Source organism: Pelmatolapia mariae, linkage group LG2, assembly GCF_036321145.2.
Source record: "Pelmatolapia mariae isolate MD_Pm_ZW linkage group LG2, Pm_UMD_F_2, whole genome shotgun sequence".
NCBI classification, from domain to species: Eukaryota; Metazoa; Chordata; class Actinopteri; order Cichliformes; family Cichlidae; genus Pelmatolapia; species Pelmatolapia mariae.
In genome coordinates this window covers 5,393,654-5,415,068 of record NC_086228.1, presented here as the reverse complement: position 1 = coordinate 5,415,068, position 21,415 = coordinate 5,393,654, and the positions used below count along the sequence as shown (strand labels likewise).

The window sequence follows — 21,415 nt, the reverse complement described above, 5'->3', positions numbered from 1 at the left end:
GCAGTTAAGAGACTCCATCAAATTTACAGTTCAAAGTGTCACGAGCAGCATCACTATCATAGCTCATTGTATCTATGTTGGTTAGAAAGAGAGTCAAAATAACACTTCAAAAAGTAATTTGTTCATTTCAAGCAATCAAACCTTTGCAGCTTCTGCCGGGGCATTTTAAACTCTTGCTCTTATGGTGTGCTGAAAATAACTTCTTTGTGTGTTTTTCTCTGGTGGATGGCCTTTTCAGAGCTTCCATTTGTATTATTTTCTTCCTTTTTTTGAGCCTGACCATTCAGCTGTATGAATGGAGGAATGCAGTTGTATTGTTTAACTAGAGCCATTTTCTAGTGAAAGCACTAAAGTTATTTATCTTGTAGAGTGCAGGTGAACTCACCCTGTGAGGGAAAAAAATGTGAACACTGACCTGAGTAAACTGGTATTTTTCTTCCCAGCAATCACTGTGCAGCTAAGAAAGAATGCTGTGTTGAGAATAGGAGTGAAATTTAAGGAGATAAACAAAAGTGCTCGTGGTTGGTGGTAGATGAAATGGACTAAGGTCACTCGGTCTCAGGAAATGGAATGCCTCACATAAAAGAGTTGTAAACTGTCATGACATGATATCACAGAGGATTCACTGAAGTCGAATCAAGGGAACGAAACTGGTGTCCTCTACAAAATATTCTTTCCATTCCAAACTGAAAGGAAATCCAAGCAAGTAAAACACATAAGACAGGGAGAAATGAATGAAGAGGGTGGCGCAGAAAGAGAGAGGCGGGAATGTAGATTACCTCTGGGGTCACCCCAGGTGTGCCTCTTGATCATGCTGTTGGTCTGGCTTAGAGGTTTTGATAAGGGTAGTGAATGTTTATTGAAGGTGGCAGCCTCACACGAGCCTCAGAAACAAACAGCGCGGAAAACATCCAGGGAACAGAGAGGCAGTAAACCATCATCCTGGCACGTATAAAAGCTCATATAAACATGTACCCCACTCATATTTCACCCCTTTATTGGACTCGGCTTCCCAGCATATCCAAGATACACAAGTGTCTACAAGAAGATAGTCTAAATTATATCTCTATCGCTGTACCTGCTGTGGGTTACTGAGCAATTTGATGCCTAAAAACCCAAAACGTAAACACTCCTCTGATAATGGAGCTGGCAGCAAAGCATGAAGAATCTGAGTGGGATAATAGCTCACAGTTTTGTGATTCATATCTCATGAATTCTTTCCGGTGGCATACTTTTCACTGTCGTAACATAAAAACACAATAAAAAAAAGGGCACTGAGAAACTTCGTTTTTTTGATATATATTAAAACTATATGTACGTTTTTACAAATACAGATGTGCACCTTTCTATTTATCATATTCATACCAATCTTCCTATATGTAATGCATTCAGTATACTTCAAAAAGCTTAGAATTGAAAGAAAGTAGACCCTTTTTCAGTTTTAAGGTTCTATGTATTAGGACATAATAAAACATTATCTAGTACTTAGCAGGTCTTAAAATTAGATAAACACAACCTCAGATAAATAACAAAACATATTACAGTGTCATTGATTGATTTCACAAAAATTAGGCCAGAATGCAGAAGGGATGTGTGAAAAAGTGCATCCATACTGCTTTCATAGGAGTTACAAGGGTAAGTAGCAGAGAGGTGCTGCTAATCAAATCAAAGTTTGCTGGTCTAGCGTGTTCAGCGTGTGTTGCCAAGGAACAATGCCAAGGGAGAAAGACATCAGTAATGATGCTAAGCAATTGTTGCTACCCATCAATCTAGGAAGGGTTATAAGGCTGTTTCTAAATGATTTGAAGTCCATCATTCTATAGTGAGAAAAATTATGCACAAGTAGAAAACATTCAGCACAGCTGCCAATCATCGCAGGAGTGGGCGTCCTGGCAAATTCCGCTCAAGGTCAGAAAAAAACAAAAAAACAAAAACCAAAAGGTATATTTCTAACTCTACAGGCTTCGGTTAGCATGTTAAGTGTAAAAGTTTGAAATTCCAAAAACATTCAGCTCTGCTCTCTAACAGAATATGGCAGCACAGCTTAGGTTTGTTTGGCCATAATGCACAACGCCAAACACAGCATATCAGCGCAAACACCGCATACTAACTGCCAAGCACGGTGGTGGAGTAGCAATTATGTGAGCTTGTTTTGCATCCACAGGACCTGGGCACTTTGCAAACATTGAGTTGACCATGAACTCCTCTGTATATCAAAGTATTCTAGAGTCAAATGTGAGGCCAGTTATCCCAAGCACAGCAGTAAAACTACGACAGAATAACTGAAATAGGAAAGAATCACGGTGCTGCAATGGCCCAGTCCAGATTCCAACCCCACTGACAGGCTGTGAGAGAATCTTAACAAAGCTGTGCATAAATGAATACCCACAGACCTCAATGAACTGAAGCAAGAATGTAAAAAAAGAGTGTGAGAGCCTGACAAAGAAAAGTCACAGAGAAAACAGTAACTTTTGCTTTGTTTTCAGGTCTACAACTATCAAATTTATGACTGTTTAGGGATAAAAGGGCTCTGATAAACTTACCACAATACCTACAGGATTGCGTCTCCCAGCACAGTCTCAAGAGCATGGAAAAGATTCCACGAGACAAGCATTTTCTCCAAGGGAGCTGGGCAGGGCCATAGAAGGTCCTTAACCTATCAGACGGATCGGTATCTGCTCCTTTAAGCAAGGTGAAACAGGATGAGCACTGAGCTACAAAATGACCTTGAGCAGGCCACTGCTGTAAATATCTCTGACCAAACAATCAGAAACATGACAGACTTCATGAGGGTGGCCTGAGGCCCGATGTCCTCTAGTGGGCTCACTGCTCAGCACCACTGGCACCCTGTGCTTTTCAAATTTGAGATCAGGTTAACCCTGAGTGCATGTGACAGACGTGAAAATTTCTGGAGAAGCTGTGAAGAACATTATGCTGCCCATAGTATCGTTCAGCATGACCAGTTTTGTGGTGGGTCAGTGCTGGGAGGCGTATCCATGGAGAGACACACCGACCTGTACAGGCTAAGCAACAGCACCCTGACTCCCATTAGGTATCACGATGAAATCCTTGGATGCATTGTCAGACCCTACGCTGGTGCAGTGGGTCCTGAGTCACTCCTGGTGCACGACAATGTCCGGTTTCATGTGATGAGAGTATGCAGGCAGTTCCTGGAGGATAAAGAAATCGATGCCACTGACTGTCCCCCCGATTCGCCTGACCTAAATCTAATAAAACACCTCTGGGACATTATTCTTCAGTCAGTCCAGCGCTGCCAGGTTCCACCTCAGACTGTCCAGGAGTTCAGTGATGCCCTGGTTCAGATCTGCAAGTAGATCCCCCAAGACACCATTCATTTTCTCACTGCTGAAATGCCCCACTTTGATTTCTAGGGTGTTTTTGAATTCAGCCCCTTGTAGGTTGATCATTTTCATTTCCATCAAATGATGTGGCATCCTTTCATTACTAGCACATTACCCAGTCCTTATCAGTATAAATATCCAGCATGATTTTTCCCCACTGAAATTTGATGTGTTTTCAAAGTGTTCCTTTCATTTTTTGAGCAGTGCATACTGCTTAAACAACAACACTTATAGCCAAAAGTTGCTTTTAAGCACACAAATTCCATAAAAAATGTACATACATTTCAGGTGACAAAATTCCAATGTGATTTAAACTTCCACTTTGTGATCATGTAATCTTTAGAAATGCAGAGAAAGAGCATAGAGCTTTACATTTGTGTCTATTTGCTTTATTATGTATATGGGTCAACAATAAGGCGTACTTAGTACTTTTCAACAAAATGCTTTAGTGTTATTGGACGCAACTTTAATGTTGAGTTGTTTCTTGCAGCAGCAGGCAGCTTTTGTGCGTGTGTGTGTGTGTGCGTGCGTGTGTGTGTGTGTGTGTGTTTGTTTGTGTGAAAAAGCTCTGAGAAACACACTCTGTGACACTTTCCAAATGGCAGAGAAATAAAGTTAGTGAGTGAACATAGTGGAGCACTGAGGAGCTAAAGAGCCAGATAATTCCATTGGGAGAGATGAAAACTTGAGCTAAGCTGGAAAGAAACAGGATTCCTAATGAATTCGAATGGTGAACTTTTTAATGTGTCAGCCTTGTGTTCACAGCTTGCTCTACTTCCCTTTAAGTGTCCAAAGAAATAAATGAGAGCTATAAACTACAGTATTGTGCAAGTCTTGAGCCACCACTCATTTCTTTGTCTTTTGCTAGGAAAATGGGAAATACGTGCATTGATTTGATGAAATGTGCAAATACACATGGAAATGCAGTATATATGACAAAAGCAGAGTTTGTAGAATTCTAACAAGCTTAAAAGTCAATAATTTGATATGACTGCGTTTATTCTTCAACACAGCCTGAACTCTCTTAAGTAATCTTCAGGAATAGTTCTCCAGGCTTCTTGAAGGATATTCAAAGCTCTTCTTTGGATGTTGGCTGACTTCTGGTCAGTTTTCTCTCAAGATTATTAATTAATAATCATTAATGTTGAGGTGCAACCTCTGGGGAGGCCAATCCATGTATCCTGATAGTGATGCACTGAACATTTTTCTATCCAGGTATGCTTTCACTGCACTCGTAATGTATTAGGGATCATTGTCATGCTGGAAAATGAAGCCGCTGCCTATAAGACACTTTCCAGATGGTACTGAATGGTGTATCAAAATATTACTGTGCTCATAATTCAATCAATTTGCAAACCATGACCATGAGCCTCCAACATGTTTTACAGATGAATCTAGACCCTCATGTTGTGTCTCTTTTCTGACCTCCTTTGGATTCCATAAGACTCGTTGATACTGATTTTCCCAGTCCAGTTGTTGTGTAATTTGGCATACCTCAGCCTTTTCTCCTTGCTTTCCTTCATTATGAATGGCTTCTTGACAGCCACCCTTCCACTGAGACCAATTCTGATGAGATCTTGGTGAACAGCAGTTGGATCACCTTAATGATGAGATGCATTCTTAGTCTTGTGTCAGGGTTTTGCTGGATTTTTCCTTTTCTTAAATATATGTTTTATAGATAATGTATATAGTTTTGTAGGTCTGATAATTCTTCATTTGTCCTCCATTGGTCCAGTTTCCTTTTTAAAGATATAATGCACGGCATGCCAAGTTATTCCAAGTTTTTAGTTTTTAGTTCTTCGAGCATCACCTTGTTGGTGCAAAAATACTATTTTATACCTGTGAAACTGGTATTTTTCATGGATTCAACTAAAGAAATTTGTACAAATATGTTTTTGAGAAAGGCTGCTAGTTAGAAAGTATCTAAAGATACCATTTAAAATTGGTTATTTGATAAGTTTTCTGGCAAGGTTAGACACACCACTGGCTCATTCCTTACGTTATGTGCCTCTTTTATGCTTTAATGATTCATAGATCTGTGTTATGTAGTTTAAAAAACATTTATCTGAAAATGGTCAGATACAAGGACTGGACTAAAAATGAGTGAAAATGTCAAAAAAAACAAAACAACTTTTGCTACTGAACTATTCCTCAATACCACTAAAGATTACAAATCCTCTGAAGCAAAATATAAAGAAACGGGGGGTGACTCAAGACTTTTGCACAGTAGTGTACATAGATTATATGAAGTATTTTTTAAATAGTTTCTTTTTATGCTGTTCTCATCTTCTTTTTCAAAAATACTGTTTAAGATCATGTTTGATATCAAACAGCATATAAAACTACATCATGAATTGCTATAGAGAAGAGAGACTAATCAACCAATGATGATTGGTTAATTTATAAGAATTTCTAATAATTTAATATTCTAAGATGTCCTTTGTTGCATGCCATACTCTCCTTTCTCAGCCTGTGTTTCCTGTCTTTATCTACTCTGCCCACATTTAACTAAGGTGAAATGCTACGAAACAACAAAAAAAACCAAGTCCTGTCAATGAATAAGTCCAAATAGCATTGTTTCCCCTGAACACCATTGCCTTGAGAAAAGACACAAAACAGCAGTTTGCATGCTAAAAAGGCCACTAAACTCAAGCGATTCTTTGTGGAATAAAAAAAAAAAAATCAATTAAGTTACTCACACCGGATTGGTACTGAATTGCACACAGCAGTCAGCAAACAGAAAGAAAAGGAAAAAGAGACAAAGGTAAAGGAACAAAAGCAGCACAGTACAAAAAGACCAGAGAGCAAGAGAGAGAGAGAGGGAGAGAGAGAGCTCCAATCTTGATAAGGACTCTTAAGATAGACACCCACAATGTGAGTGGATGAATCATTGTCCGGGGAAATGGCAGAGATGGTCCAATTTACTGGAGATTTATAGGTAGGAAATCAAATGCCACAGTATATCAATTAGTCAAGGTTACACCTCTGCAATTCAATGTGCAGAAACAGCAAGTCCTTCCTGAGAAGGTGATGTACGTGGTGGAGAGGTCCAAAACAATTTACCGTAGCATGTAGTGGCATTATACTGTTGGGTTTGAATCGTTTTAACTCAAATTTGAGTCCTCCTAATAGCAAATGAAAGTTGATTTGAATTTGCGTTCTTATCAGAGGGCTAGAGAGGAACTCTTCAGCCAAGAGCATCTTCCAGCAGCCTCCCAGAGCCACGAGCCACAGCCCAACTGCTCAACTCTCCGTGGCAAAATATAAGAGCGCCTATTCCTTCTGCAAAACTCTATCATCTGGCAGGGAAAGCCTCTAAATCTTGTTATAAGCTCAGAGAGGATAGAGTGGCACACCATTTATGAACGCCGCATTGAAGCCCGGGGGACGTTATACGAATTACTCCTGCTCTTTTCAATGCCAAAAAACCCAATCACGATAAAACTGGTTTCATTTGTCACAGGCTTTAATGTTGAGTTGTGTTGTCTGAAACAAGGCAGGGGATAGAAGATAGGCGCATTGAGTTGAGTTTGACCTTTAGCTAAGGCCTCCCTAAAAGCAAATAAGTTTTTTTGTTTTGTTTTTAAATAATGCAATAAATAACCTAGGGCAATCCTTCATATACATTTATATAGAATAAAAAAACATTTTAAAATGTGACCATTTGTCTGAAAATACAGGAAGTGCGTGCGCTTAACTATTCCAGTCCTAAATCATCTGCTTCTAAAAGTCATTGTGCGTGCTGCTTGGATGAGAAGCGTGGCAAACGTGCTTAGGCTGAGCCCTCAGTCACAGCTCCTATGAGGGTTACTTTGAATATCTTTCTCTCTTCAATTTCACTATCGTATGCTAACAATGAGGAAATGACTTCTCAGGAGAGAAAGGGGATGATGCTGAGGACACAATCTCAGAGATGCTATATGAGGCTATGCAAGATGTATTTACATGTTAATATGCAACTTGCATGGTGCTGGTTTTTTTTTTTTTCTTGTTGTTTTTTTTTTAGTTCAACTTTATGAGGCCACTGGAATGCAGCGTTATTGATTTATGGCTTGGCAATGCTGCCCTTCAGTGGCAGCTGACTAGAATCACTTTTTTTTCTCCTCTAGATGAGCTGGAGAAAGGAAACTAATTGTGCATGGGGGAAAAAACGTGATAATATAGTGGCAGTGGGAATTGGCTGAACCAAAAGAAATACAGTAATAGATTCTTATATTTGTATAGTGGTAAACTTCACAGTAATATATAGAGAGAGAGTACACAGTGAAAAAATACCATTCATTGGAATTCCAAAAGCCACTTTTCATCATTATTTAGCCTGTAATATCGAGTGAGACCTAGTATGCGTCTCCCAGCCTGAAAAAGTTTACCTCCATATAGGTCAAGTGCACACAAATGTCAGGGTTTGTCCCAGTGAAATAAAGACAGATGTTTGGCAGCAGTTGCCCGGAAAACTAATCTAACGAGGTGATCTATCAGCCCTCCGAGTCTCTGCCCTGCTTAGGTTTCATCATCCTGGGGCCCGAAGACGGCCAGATTCACAGGCTACCTCTGGTTCTTGGAGATCAAAGTGTTGAGTTTGGATTTTGAAAATGTGCAAACCACAAAGCCCACATTCAGCCTAGTTAAAGCATTGTTCTCAGCGGGCATTTTTGTAACACAAATGTCAAACCGTTCCCCGGATCCAGCCGAATGACACATGTTTAGATTATTTGATGGTGTTGTACACAAAGTGACGCTGACCTCACCGTGACACCGACTCCCTTCCAGGCCCACTATCATAATGTTGAGCCTGACAGAGTTCAGATGCACTAACCTATAATCATATAATTTGTAGAATGTTTAAGAACATAATTTGTACTACTTTTCCACTCTTTGATGATTGCAGTGTAACCATCAACCGCTTGTTCTCTTTCAATAACAATACCGGGCAGTATTTTCTGAATCAGTTCTTCACACAGGACCACCACTTCATGTGCCACCCACATAACAAAACCAAGTGCCAAACAAAGCAGGCCAGTGAAAAATTGCATGTCCAAACCCCTAAAACACATTTTTAAAAAAAGCACACGTATAAACATTATACATTACACCGGTGACAACCCCCCTTTTCCTATTCACACTCGGGTAAGATATAATAAATCACTGAAAGAAGTCCATGAAATAATCACACAACACTGAACAACAAACATAAGAAAAGAGCGGGGGAAGAAATTCTCACATCTTTGTCTCAGAGGCGTTGCAGTAGCTCCTTCTCTCCATCGGGTGTCGCTCAACCACTGCACCTACTGCATCCACCCCCCCAGCCTCTGGGCTGCTAATTGCGCCGGACCAATCACAGGAGAGGTGGGCGGGTTTCCATTGTTACTACAGATACTCCGAGAAGTTTGCACCGACCTGCTGCAGCTGCACCTATGAGTCTCCATGTAAATGAATAGCCGCGGCCCGCGCGAGACAGACGAGCCGATTATGCCGAGATAAGGAGCATATGACTCGCCCCTCCGTCCGATAATGGCACGCGATGGTTCATCCGCGGAGGATTTCCCGGACAAAGTGATGCCCATAGTGGCTCCGTGCACGTGCAGCAAGAAGTGCAGGAGTCGGAGCAGCAGCGTTGTGTTCCTGGGATTATTCCTGCTGTCGCTGACCCTTCACGCTGTCACCCTCGTCTGCTATTTGGACCTTCGGTCCCAGGTCAAAAGGGAAATTATTCACCAGAAGCGGGACTCAGTGATGACACTGGCGGGGAGTGACCTGGCTGACCCGGCGGAGGTGCTCTCGCTCGGCCACCCAGTCCGACTGGACTCCGGCAGCAGCCGCGGAGGAGAGAGTCGTGAGGTAAAAAACAAAACAAAAAAACCCAAAAACTTAATGAAGAGACACCGGAGCTTCTTTAAGGCGACATTGTTGTCATTCCTCACGCGGAGGCTGTTCGTGTTCATTCACCTCCGCTCGGTCCTCCTGTTCCCGGTATCACGGTGTCAGGTTTTGTGTCTGCGCTGTTACGGCATGTTTCTGGGCAACTTCTTTTACAGTAGCCTGTCACGGCGTTTTGTCAGCTCAGTTTCCAGACAAGTATGGGGTTTGTTTTTTGTTGTTTTTGAAAGGATGGATTTGCGCCCCCGTGTGCGTCATTCCGCCTTTCTGGACTGAGACGCACTAAAAGGTGTAGGCTTTAAATCTTGTCACCTGGCCAGTGTCTCCGGTTCAGGTAAACACATCCAGGGTGGGCGTAAGTTGAGCAAGCATTAGGGCAGTTGTGGTTCCGATTTTTGCCTTTGTTGAGTAAAGAAAATTCTTTCTTTCATTTATTTTTTATTTATTTATTTATTTTTTTTGGGGGGGGGGGATAACTTTCAGTAAACTCATTGACTAATATAATGGGCGCATTTTTTATTAAGTAAAACCACATTTTAACCCAATTTGTCTCGTTCCCAGAGCAGACAGAGGTCCAGTACTCAGAACTTAGGCAGCCTGCCCAGCTGGAATCGCAGAGGCAGGTCAGGCTATGTGCTGGAGCAGGTGGACGGAAAATTAACTGGATCACCAGCAGGTGCAAAGCCCAAGGGCTGATGTAAATTCATCAGGACTTTAGATGAGGGTACTTGGTACTTGGAGCAAAGCCAGCCCCGCTTCTCGTGTGTGTTTTCTTCCTTGGCAGCAGGGCTGACTGAACGGTCATTTGTGTTGTCTGTGGCTTTTGGCAACAACCCACTAACCACTAAGACCACCACAACACCACCACACACACACTCCCTAATTTCATCAGCACAAAAGGCCCGAGTGCACCTCTCAACTTTGCATTGCTTGCTCAATTAGCTCATATGTCAGCAGTTGTGTAACCTTTTAACAGAGAAAATGATACTCTGTGTGGGGGGGCATTGGCTGGACATTTAGTTGTTCAGAGCTGTCAGCTGGATAGCCACCCAGAGGAATTCAAGTTATCCAGGATGGGCGCATTTACTCCTCTGTAGGAAAGATTAATGAGATCCATTGCTCATATTTGGATTTGCTCTGTTAACATTTTCCTTTCATGAGCTCAGCCTATTAATTTAGTCCTCTGTGTGTCCTCTTTGCTAAGCTTATTTTAGATAGTAGTGGTTTCCCCCAGTTAAAGCCGAGTGAGATGGGCCTGGTATTTGGCCCAGATGGTGACGCTTCATGAGGTGAAAGACTGTGGCCCAGCTGTAAATATTTAACAGTGCTGTGATGCTGTCCTTGCCAGATGTCTGCATTAAACAACTCTGATTACACATCCCACAGTTTACATAGTTGGAGAAACAGGAGCATGTGGCATTTAGACGCAGCAGCCACACTTGTTAGCTTTTCTGGCATTTCCTTTGAAGGATCTTTCTTCTTTTCTTTTTTTTCTTTTTTTTTGGGGAGGGTTAAAAATTGTTTATTGGATTTTTCACACAGCTCTTCATCAAAGGCACTTCAGGAGCATTGGGGAAATTTCACATGATGGCCAGGTATATACAGACAAGTGTAACCAAAAACATGAGATGCCTTGAGAAAACTAAAGCAAAATGCAGTAAAGTCAGGTCCATACCAACACAGGCCAGCTTTCCAACATGGCATATATGAAACAGCGAGGCTCTGTTGTCACGTAAGTGCAGTGCTGCAGCCTCCGTTCAGATGGACCTGTTTTGTGGTCGAATTGTGTCTTGAAAAACCCAAGCGGTGTGGTCTGTCGGCATGTAAAAGCAACCTTAACATCCAGCCATTCAGCGGGGCTGGTCAGTGTCAAACAAAAACTAGAGAGCGCCAACGCATTGGCATCACACCAACCGTGACGCCCAGGTACAGAGTGGTTGCGGCGTTAGTACGTAATACTTCATACATATGAGCATAACCACACCTGTCTTTGAAGTCAGCCTTTATGTTGATGTCAGCTACACACCTGTGGAATAGCGACAGAGAATCTTTCTGATAGGTCCCACTGCAGTTGTTGTGTCGGGAGCAAATTTTGCCACAATGAATTAATGAAAAGATGATTTTATTTTATTATTTTTTTGGTTAGTTGAAGTCATGATATCAAGGAAGAATAAAGTTGTTTGAAGTGAAAATCAGCTGTCTTAGCACTAAACTAGTTTTAAATGCTATAAATATATAGCACTTACTGTTTATTATTCTTTTCTTTTTCCTTCTACTCTTAAGTTAGTATGTAATGCTTTTTTTCTTGAATGTTTAATCTTGCCAACACTTGTCACTTTTTCCACTGCAAAGAAACACAAGTTGAGTTATTACTGAGGCTTGGCCTTCTCTTTGCGGCTTCTTTTTGCAGTTGCACACCTGATCTGAAGGTCGTGATCGTGGCTAAAACTTCCAGATAAGAATCTTGGCTGTACAAGCCGTGATACTACAAGTATGTAATCGGTTTCCAGAATCTCTCCCTGAACAGGGGAGGAAAGGCCCGTGAGGTGATGCGAGGCGAAAAAAGAAAATAACCAAAAGCTATCAAACTGAGTTCAGACTCTGTGTGGGACTATTTGTGTCTCCTTGGATGTTTTACAAAAAAAAAACATTTTATAATCTTCATTTTCTCAGATGTAAGCACAGTATTGGAAACAATATTGTTTTGCAGACAAAGCTGGCACTGTTTATAGGTCTTAAGAGATCTAAACTATGCAGTCAAACCACAAGTGGAAATATGAAGAGTTTTGTAACAGAAATTCATTTTGTTTCTTCGGAAACAGTTAAACTTTGAGCACTAATTTAAAAGCTCTCACTTTTTTCAGATCTTTCTAGTTGCTTCTTAATGAGTCGATGATCTGCTCATTTATGATCTGGGCCCACAAAGTGAACAAACAGTCGTCACCTCACCAGTCGCAGTGGGTATGCCCTTGAGCAAGGCAGTAAATCCCAGCTGTCCAGCAGACCCCGCATAGTTCCCAACAGTAAAAAATCCCCTTCCCAGGTGTGTGTGTGTGTGTGTGGGGGGCGCTAAAATCTGTGCCACAAATGTGATGTAAGGCGAGCGAGAGCAAGTGTCTCCCTCAGTCAGCCTGACCCTCGTTCACCTTACAGCAGTGAGTGAAACGAAATAAACGTCCACAGAAACATTTCAAAACGTAAGCTCAGAGAGCGTTTTACTCTTGAGTCTAACACTTTTCTTATAGCTATTATATGAAATAATTTTCCTCTCTGATGTATGCCTTTAAAGTCCCCCCGAAGAACAGATGCTAAAACATCTGGAGTCTAGTTAACGGCTATTAAAAAAGTCAGTTTGATGGGACGCAAAGTCCTCAGCAGCGTACAAGCTCTGGGGCGCCCGGGTGGGCTGTCACCCACATCTACTTTAATTGTGACCGCTGCATAATTGGTTAAAACAGCAGTATTGTACATGCGCTGAGAGCAGGCCGACATATCAGGGATCAATCAGCGCAGACATAAAAGCACAAGTCGTAAGAGCAGAAACATCAGAAACGGCGAGGCTGCGAGCGTTTGCTCCGTATAAGCTTGCATCGTCTTGACAGACAGATGGCGTAGACGCCCAGTAAAGATTGAGTCCAGAGTTGCAAACATCCACCATAATAATAAATTCTCAGCATTCAACAAGGAATAGGTTTGCCAGCGAGTGTTGCAACAATCTGAAAAGTGATTGGCTGCTGACAGGCTACATTTCCCTTAGGTTGAGCTCCACAGATTTTCAGATGACAATCTATGCATAGCGTTATTAAATTACCCAAGTTATGGTTAAAAACACATGGCCTTTCAAAGAGCGGGCTCTGATACGGGCTATGGGGAGGATACTTTTTTTTAAGTGATATTTAAGAAGAAGTGGCCAGGAGTGCAAATCACAGGAATATTAGGTGCAATCAGCTCTCAGGAGTATGCATGCCACTGAACTTGGTAATGCCCATTCATCCAGTGATGGGCATGTAAATCGCAACCACACCCAAACAGCCCTCAGTTTCACCTTCTCAAGCTTTGCAGCATCAAATTTTCAACCACAACTTAGCAGTCACTAACTGTTAGTGACATTGCAAGATTTACAGACACCGCTGCAGCCAGAAAGTCTGTATTTGTGGAGAATTGAGAGTAAAAAATGCTACTGGAGACCTGCAGCATTTTATTTCTTGCATTAAACTTGAAATGCTGCAAATGTCAAGGATCTTTTGAGGCTAACTGGTAAGAATACATGCAGTTTGTAATAGTAAGTGTTAATAAGGCAAAAAAAGGAGTCTTGTGATCCCAAAATTACACATCCCTGGGGTGATTGAATTTTAGTCATATCCTCACGAAGCAACGGGGAATCTGCGCGCAACAGCAACCCCCACTCTTTGAAGATTTGAAAGCCCTCTAATTAATAGCATTTTTTTCTCCCCGTGCGCTGAAAAAGAATGGTTTACTCAATAGTTGGCACTTGGCATACATACCAACACATTGTCATCCTGATTTACTGTAACTCTGCGTGCCTTTGAAGGGTACGAAGGCTGTAAATGTTGTAATGAAGTGAAATGAAGCAAAAAAGGGCGAAAAACCATTTCTCATAGTCATATAATGTAAGGAGGAGAAGAAAAAAAATCACTTTGTTGCCTTCATCTAAAGTACGAGCCGCACCAGTTTGGTAGTAGCCCCGCAGACTGCTTGTTTGTCTTCTGTCGTTCTGCTGGGGCTTAATCTCGGGCCAGAAATTGGCTGTTGAATCGTGTTTGGCTGTCAGAACAGAAGAAAGTGTAACGCCATATGGCTGAATATACACCACAAATCCTTTGAGAGGTAAAAGCCCCCCCCCAGTATGCCAACAGCTGGAGAGGAGATGTGGAGGCACCTGCGCACCAAATGAACAGCAAACGTTGCCGCTCGCAGGAACATCTGGAGGTCTGCGCGCCGATAAACTGTTCCAACACACAGTCCTCCATCAAGCTGGAATTCCCGTGCTCGTAAGGTCAGACACAGCTGGCAGCTGGTCAGGGATGTAGACGTTAACTGCTTCGAGCTTGCCCAACACAGTCGGCGTCGGGTGTTTGACATGATACATCTCATCCCCCATCCAGAGGGGGGGAAAAAAGGAGGGTTCCCACATCTGAGACGAGGTATAGAAGAAATTCGAACCATAACTTCTTTTTGTGATTTGCAGCGGCTCTGCCTTGTAAAGGCCCACAAAAAGACCCTGGGAGTTCACGCTGCTTTCAGGAGAAGGAGCTTACTTGTCATCGGGGCTTAATAACGATGTTTACTCGAGTGTCACAGATGGAAACAGGGAATATATCATCCTGGGCACTACTGGGGTAGGCCCCCCAAGGAAGGCCAAAGTGTCTGTCGGTAAGCTTGTCTGCTTTGTTTCTAAGCAGTAAGGCGAGCCGATACGTGGTTATTTATTATCTTTTGATCCGTGCTAAGGTGCCGCATGCGTCACTGCTTTGGTAGATGTCAGTTATCCAAACACCGAGCAGATGTCCAGCTCTCTACAAGCTGTCTGGTTGTCAGCAATGGAGAGCCTTAATGTCTCGGGCTATTACCTTTTATTTATGCTGACACCCCAAAGTGTGACCAAAAAGCTGTCTCGTTTACTGCGAGGCTCGATGAAAAGAGTTGGCTTTGGGTGGTCTCGTTTGTGTTTTCAGTGCCAGTTTTTGAGGGGTTTTTTTTTTTTTTTTTTGGTTGTTTGTTTTTTGTTTTCTGGGAATCCTCCAAAGATGTGATCACAAACTGGCTGTTCGAACAGAAAGCGACTTGGAGCAATCCATATTTTAAACTCTAAATCCTTAGCACGAAACATTGCCTTGTCAGAGCCAGACACGTCTCGAATGTGTTAAAGTCGGGTCAGTGCGTCCTACAGAGTTCATGTGAATGTAGGTCGACCAGAACCAGTCCCATATGAACAAACGTGCGGTTTGTCCCGCCGCTCACTTGCTCATGGGAACGACCCGCCGCTGTAGTGCAACTTCCCCTGTTTTTAGGGATGAGCTCAGACCAGACCAGCTACATCAGATCCTTTTCCTTTGACAATTTTTTTGTAGCTTATTCATGCCACCACTGAATAGGGCTGGGACCAGGTGCCATATGAATGGGTATTCCTCTCAGATTAACCGCAGTTCATGTCCTCCTTTTGTATAAAAAGGTGAATTTTAGAAGCAGTCGTGTCCAGGTGACTGTCTCAAACGTCAGAAACTCAGACAAAAGTGACTTGGGTTACAGGATGTGTTACAGCCCAAATGGGACAGACAATGACTTGGCCGCATGTGAATGTGCTGGCTGACAGAGTCTCGCATCTTTTCAACTGCCCCAAGTTGTGTCTGTGCAAACATTATACCCCCCAAGAATAGAAAAGGCCACTTGTAGCAAGAGTTTCGCTCTCAAAAACTTTGTAGCATTCAGCCCTTTTGTGTTGGGTTCACCGAATTCATCTAAGGTGGCAGCAGCTGGTAACAATAGGCTCAGCGTGCTCAAAAGATGTGGCACCTTTTTCCGTGCGTAATTTTCCGTCTTTAATGATATTTTCCTTTGTGTCCCACCAGGAGAAGTTACTGTACAGAAAAGCTGACTTCCACGGCACAGAGGATAACAGGGGCATAACTCAGCGAGCGAAAAGAAGCCCCGGCAAGGAGCCAGAAACAGGTGCAGCCCTTTTTTTGCGTGTTATGAACATTTGACATCCTTTAATACTATTGTCTCTTTGATCCTTACGCCTTGAAACACAAGACTGTTTTTTGCCTCCTAAGTTGGTCTTCTGTTTTGTTTTTTGTTTTTGTTGGGTTTTTTCAAGCACATCATCTATTTTCCATTAATCATTTCTTTTTTTTTCAAAAAGAAAAACTAACTTTAGCTCTCTGGTTGCACCTGCATCAGTTTGTTTTCTGGATATGTACTTGGCAACTAGCGAGTCAACTGTTGAGCAATGCTTTCTGTAACGCGCATTTGCTTGAACGGGACTCAATTCAGTGTAATTAACTGGCTTATGGTAGGCTTAGAGGTCTTAAATTTTGAAAACTGTTTGCTAATGGTTTCTCACTTTCTTTCTTTCTTTGTGTGTGTGTGTGTGTGTGTGTGGAATTGATGTTTTATTGCTTTGTGCTTACTTAACAAAGCAGCGCCACCGCATAATGTTGCCGTGTTTATAGAGCGAGAGATTCAATGGAATGGGATTGATTATTACTTGGATGGCAAACAAGGACAACAAGGAGTTTGGGAGGGCTGCACCAATTTGAAACAGACAACGAAGCCCGGGTCCCCCCCAATCCCCCGCCCCTCCACTAAAAATAACATTAGGTCCACCAATTTTTTTTTTTTTAATTTAATTTAATTTTTTTATTTTTCTTATTGTTTGAAGCTGTCAGCAAAGCAGTTACGCACTTTGGAGTCCAGCTGTGTTATCAGTGACATTAATGTCGCAGCAAATGACAAAAAGCATACTGACTTTGTGAGTCATTTTCGAGAACCCGGCAACCATGCGTGAGCATAGCTTTCATTAATTCTGCTGAATTGATTTATGCTAATCAATAGCTCCGTGGTAAACCATGTGGCCGGTATGTCTGAATTTGCTTTTGTAGTTTTTCTTTTTTTTTCTTTTTGTTTAGAATCTGCACTATGCAAATAAAAAGAGAAAAAAAGGGAGGGAAGCCTTTGAAGTTTCACGTCTGAGTGCAACAAGTGCAGCACGATCACAAGGCATTCCAATGTCTGTCTCGTGACACTGAATACTTGGGGGCAAGTTTAGTGATTGTGTTTAAATTAGAAGAAAAAAACTCACCTTCAAGACTTTATACATAAATCAGTAAAGTCCCGAGCCTCTAAACACTAATCATTCCCAGGTCTCTCCTCTGCTCTTAGCGCACAGACAAAGGCTTTTGTAATCTCAGCCTTAGATGTGTGTGTGTGTGTCCTGTGTTTGCACATGTGCGCACGTGTGTGTGTCCTCGGCACTCCTAACGGGCACCAGATTCCAGATAGGGCTGCTCGTTAAGAGAAATCTATGCGGATGCATCCAGTCATTTAGCCAGAGGAGAAACACTGGCCATATGTTTGAGGGGGGACTCAAACTGTGAGGTTTTAAGGTTAAATGGCCTTTGTAGTTATAATGACATGGTAAACACAAGAGCAACCGAGACAGCTTTTTGAAAAGGATTCTTCAGCTGTGCGCGGCACATATATACGTGTGCGCGCACACACCCTCTTGCAGATGCAAACACTGAGAGCATTTCGTCTTTCAAGCACTGACATAGATGCCCCACCAACATCCGTGCACGCACATCCATACACATGGTTGTAAAGGAGGAGACACGCACACACACAAACACACATGCACACACACACTTTCATCTGCATTCTCCATCTGGGCTTAATTCAAAGAAAAGGATTTTGGCAGGATAAAGTATCTCTCTAATGATCTTCTCCAGTTCCACTGCCTGTGAATGCTTAAGGCACTTGTTCATACAGAGGAGGTGAAACCACACTTACAAATTACTACACTACAAGATACCACAGACTGACATACCTCCACTCTAGTGTTCAGTGCACACCATCTCAATCTGTTATTTCAGCCTATTTAGGATACCTACATGGAATGATCTGGATGCTCGATGTGTCATTTGAGATGATAATTGTTGAAGAGGGCATTTGAAGCTTAATCACGCTGCTTTGGTTTCTTTCAGAATCAACTGGAAAGGAAAAAAGGAAAGAGAAAAAAAGAGGTATGACAAAATCCGGCATACGTTTCTGTTATTATGGTCATTCATTTGACTGCTATCTGCTGCAAGTTTCTACAAATGCACTTGAGAAGTCTTCCAAAATCCAAAAACCTCCTTAACTCAAAGTGGGCGACAAGCTTTCAGTATCTATGTAAATGTAATACTTGCCTCTGTAGCTTTTGTAATATCAGCAATTACAATCTGCACAGTTGCTGCAGGGGCAAATTAGTGATTTGTGGTGATTTATAATTAAAACTAACTTGACTGCTAACCATTTATTGCATCTTTCTCCACAGGGAAAAAAAGGCCTGTGCCAGGACCACCTGGCCCTCCTGGTCCCCCAGGTCCACAGGGGCCACCGGGTATCCCTGGAATCCCAGGTATTCCAGGAAGCAATGTTGTGGGACCTGCAGGGCCTCCAGGACCTCCTGGGCCACAAGGACCGCCAGGCGCTCAAGGTCCAGCAGGTATAAAATTTGCATCGAATCCTCCTCAATAAGCAATACTCGAGCCAGAGAGCTTGAAAACGAGCAGAGAGATCCTTTTCTTAGGTTACAGTTATTTCCTGCATCCAGACACTTTCCCACAGCAGAATGGGGCTCAAGTTGTCAAAATTGATTCACTCATTGCTCGCACTGTGAGAGTTTCTGGTGCAGGATGTCAAACATTGTGTGGAGCAGAAATGATCTATCTTTAAACTATGCCAGAGTTTGTTTTCTTTTAATCATCCTCTCACCTCAGCAGTGCAGAGGCCAGAATTTGAACACGTCTCCCTCTTGCTCTTGCAGGGGTTCCTGACAAGGGCAAAACAAAGGAATTCCAGGTAAGAGTATGTCACCTTTTTAAAATTTTACATACAATTTTCTCCCAGTCGCCGCTTCTGGTGAAACAGCTGTTCTCCTGTTTTACGTGAATTTGGATTAGTCACCAGAGATCTTTTGTCTTCCAGCCAGCAGTGGTTCACTTGCAGGGGCAGGAAACTACGATCCAAGTGAGAGAAGGTGGGTGCTCCGTCTACGCTCATTTATAGTCACACAGAACAAAAAAGCATGCATAATCCCTGCCATTGGTTAAACACAGAGTTCTGGATGTGTGCTAATAGACGTGCCTGCTAAACCTCAGAATTACAAGAGAAAAAATATAAACACAGTAGATTGTTGACATGCAGTGAATGTTTATACTTGAGATCCAGCATGCCAGATTTGGTCATTTTTAAGAATTTCTGTGCTCACCAAGGATTTTCTATCCAGGGTAAATGTTACTACCAGTTTTTACCCATCGCACTGTGTAGGATTATAGACACCCTAAAGTTATCCTATAGCCGTTTTACAATCTGGAATGGTAACTCATACTCATGTTGCATGCTAACTGATTCTGATTATCCTTCATCACATCATGGGTAAGCATCATTAGCAGGTTTATACTGTGTGTCAATGCTGAGCTCTGGTTGCAGTTAAGCACTGCTGAAAGCTGTTTATGTTGACCCTCTTTTTGTGTTTGTTGTGACATGTTTAGATCTGTCTCAAGGCATCCTTAAGAACTGGAAGATGGTGTCCATCCATCACCGCGTGTTTAAAATGCACTCTCGCACTGGGCAGCTAGAGGTGCTGTTGGACGGTGTCTACTTCATATATAGTCAGGTAGAAGTGAGTACGGTCCTTGACGTAACTCTTTAAATTTACAGTTGATAGTCAAAAGAGCTGGCAGTCGTTCTAAAGCTAAGCTCAAGAATGACAGAGTTGATCTGCCGGCTTTGTTTAAGCATATAAATGTTACCTTTTTAATGTAAGATGTATTTCTTTTGCCCTTTCCCTGTGGCTAAATGTGAAGCTTCATAACTCATATTCATGCTGGCTTCTTTAATATTGCAGCTGTTTCAGCTTTAAATAACCCCTGAAATTATCATGTGGAGTCGTACACACTTTAAAGTCTTGTGATTTGTATTCCCCCCTCCTCCCTCCCTGCCCCCTCCATCCCCGCCCCCTCCCCGCCCCATTTACCAGGTGTACTACCTCAACTTCACTGACATTGCCAGCTATGATGTGATGGTGGACTCCAGCCCATTCCTCCGCTGTACTTGCAGCATTGAGACGGGCCAGCGCAAGTTCAACACCTGCTACACGGCTGGTGTGAGCCCACTCCGCGCCGGCCAAAAGATCTACATACGCATAGCTCATGAGTACACACTCATCAATATGACCAACCACACCACTTTCCTGGGAAGTGTCAGACTTGGAGAGGCTCCATCTGCTGGACAGAACGGATAACTGCACAGTCACCAGCGCCCACCCCCAACCCCCCGATGCGTAACCAAAAAGCAGCAGTCACGTTAGCCCAGAGTCACACTGCCTGTTCATCCTGCCTGACGTGGGATTGACACAGTAATTTAAAAGCCTATGTTTTGCCTCTGTTTAGAGGGCTGGTAAAAGTTGAGGACGCCCCTTTAGTGACTTTTGTTCACTTTCACAGATGTCTGTATTCAAATGAACCAAATAAGACAACTTCTGCTGCCCTTTACTTTAATTCTGCGCAGAGATCGATGAACCAAATGTTCTCATCAGAGAGAAGTTTCTATTTGTAGTCGCCATTTTGTACCGGCAAGGACGGGATCTCTCTTTAAAGTGAGGAAGGACACTGTGTTGATGTATACTAAGTGCTGTTGAATGATAATCTTGTATCTCCAAAAAACAAAAAAACAAATAGCTAAAAAAGTAGCTATTTGTTCTGGGGCTTTGTTGGCCTTTTTTAATTCATTTGAATATATTAACAGTTTAAAGAAAATGAAAGATGATGCAAATGTTCAACACAAGTATAAAAGTATCTATGCAAACTAAAGAAAATCCACTAAAGCTGGAGTTATAAGGTGTGCACAGAGCAACAGCACTATATATTTTGCGCGCATTTGCACTACAACATCCCTGCAGAATATCAGTGATATGTTTTGTTACAGCGCTATTGTTTAGTTACCTTATGAATGAATCCATGTAGAGAAATGATAGTTGTTAATACATGTCTGTACATACTGTATATAAAATGGGATATACTTTTGTAAATGGAGTTGATTGATGGATTAAAATGTTTCATTTTCTGTCTAAACCATTCGTCTCTTGTGTTTGTGCAGCCGGTGGTATTAATTTAAAAGGTTACAACTTCTCTTTCATATCGGACTGAGCTGGCACGAGTACTGACAAGAACAAATGATGCTCTGCGAGCGAAGCCTTTGTCTTTATTAAAATGTGGCTTTTTACTTCGACTGCGAGTTTCACAATACATCTCAGAGTTTGGCTGTAATTTTCATGCAGTCCAAATGAGTTCCATCTTGAGAGGCAGGGCAAAGATAGTTCCTCATTTAAAAACTAATTTTGAAACTGAACGTTTAGGTTTCCGGAGTGTACTGATGTGTGACGTGGCTCGTTT

General features: G+C 42.2%; 1 protein-coding gene across 1 annotated transcript; it reads left to right on the top strand.

Moving 5' to 3' along the window:
- Positions 1-8,778: 8,778 nt before the first annotated feature.
- eda (ectodysplasin A) lies at positions 8,779-21,048 on the top strand. The gene is made up of 8 exons (XM_063484407.1): positions 8,779-9,200; positions 15,830-15,929; positions 17,963-18,001; positions 18,295-18,465; positions 18,787-18,821; positions 18,948-18,999; positions 19,514-19,644; positions 20,002-21,048. Exons 1-8 carry the CDS (start codon positions 8,874-8,876, stop codon positions 20,263-20,265), a joined length of 1,119 nt encoding a protein of 372 aa, XP_063340477.1. The 5' UTR covers positions 8,779-8,873; the 3' UTR covers positions 20,266-21,048.
- The last annotated feature ends 367 nt before the right edge of the window (positions 21,049-21,415 follow it).

What these genes read in the sequence shown, in the direction of transcription:
- eda (XM_063484407.1), top strand. Translation starts at nt 8,874, where the DNA reads ATGGCACGCGATGGTTCATCCGCGGAGGATTTCCCGGACAAAGTGATG. An exon ending in AAGGAAAGAGAAAAAAAGAG is followed by an intron (nt 18,002 to 18,294) that starts GTATGACAAAAT and finishes CTTTCTCCACAG; the next exon opens with GGAAAAAAAGGCCTGTGCCA. An exon ending in AGGCGCTCAAGGTCCAGCAG is followed by an intron (nt 18,466 to 18,786) that starts GTATAAAATTTG and finishes TTGCTCTTGCAG; the next exon opens with GGGTTCCTGACAAGGGCAAA.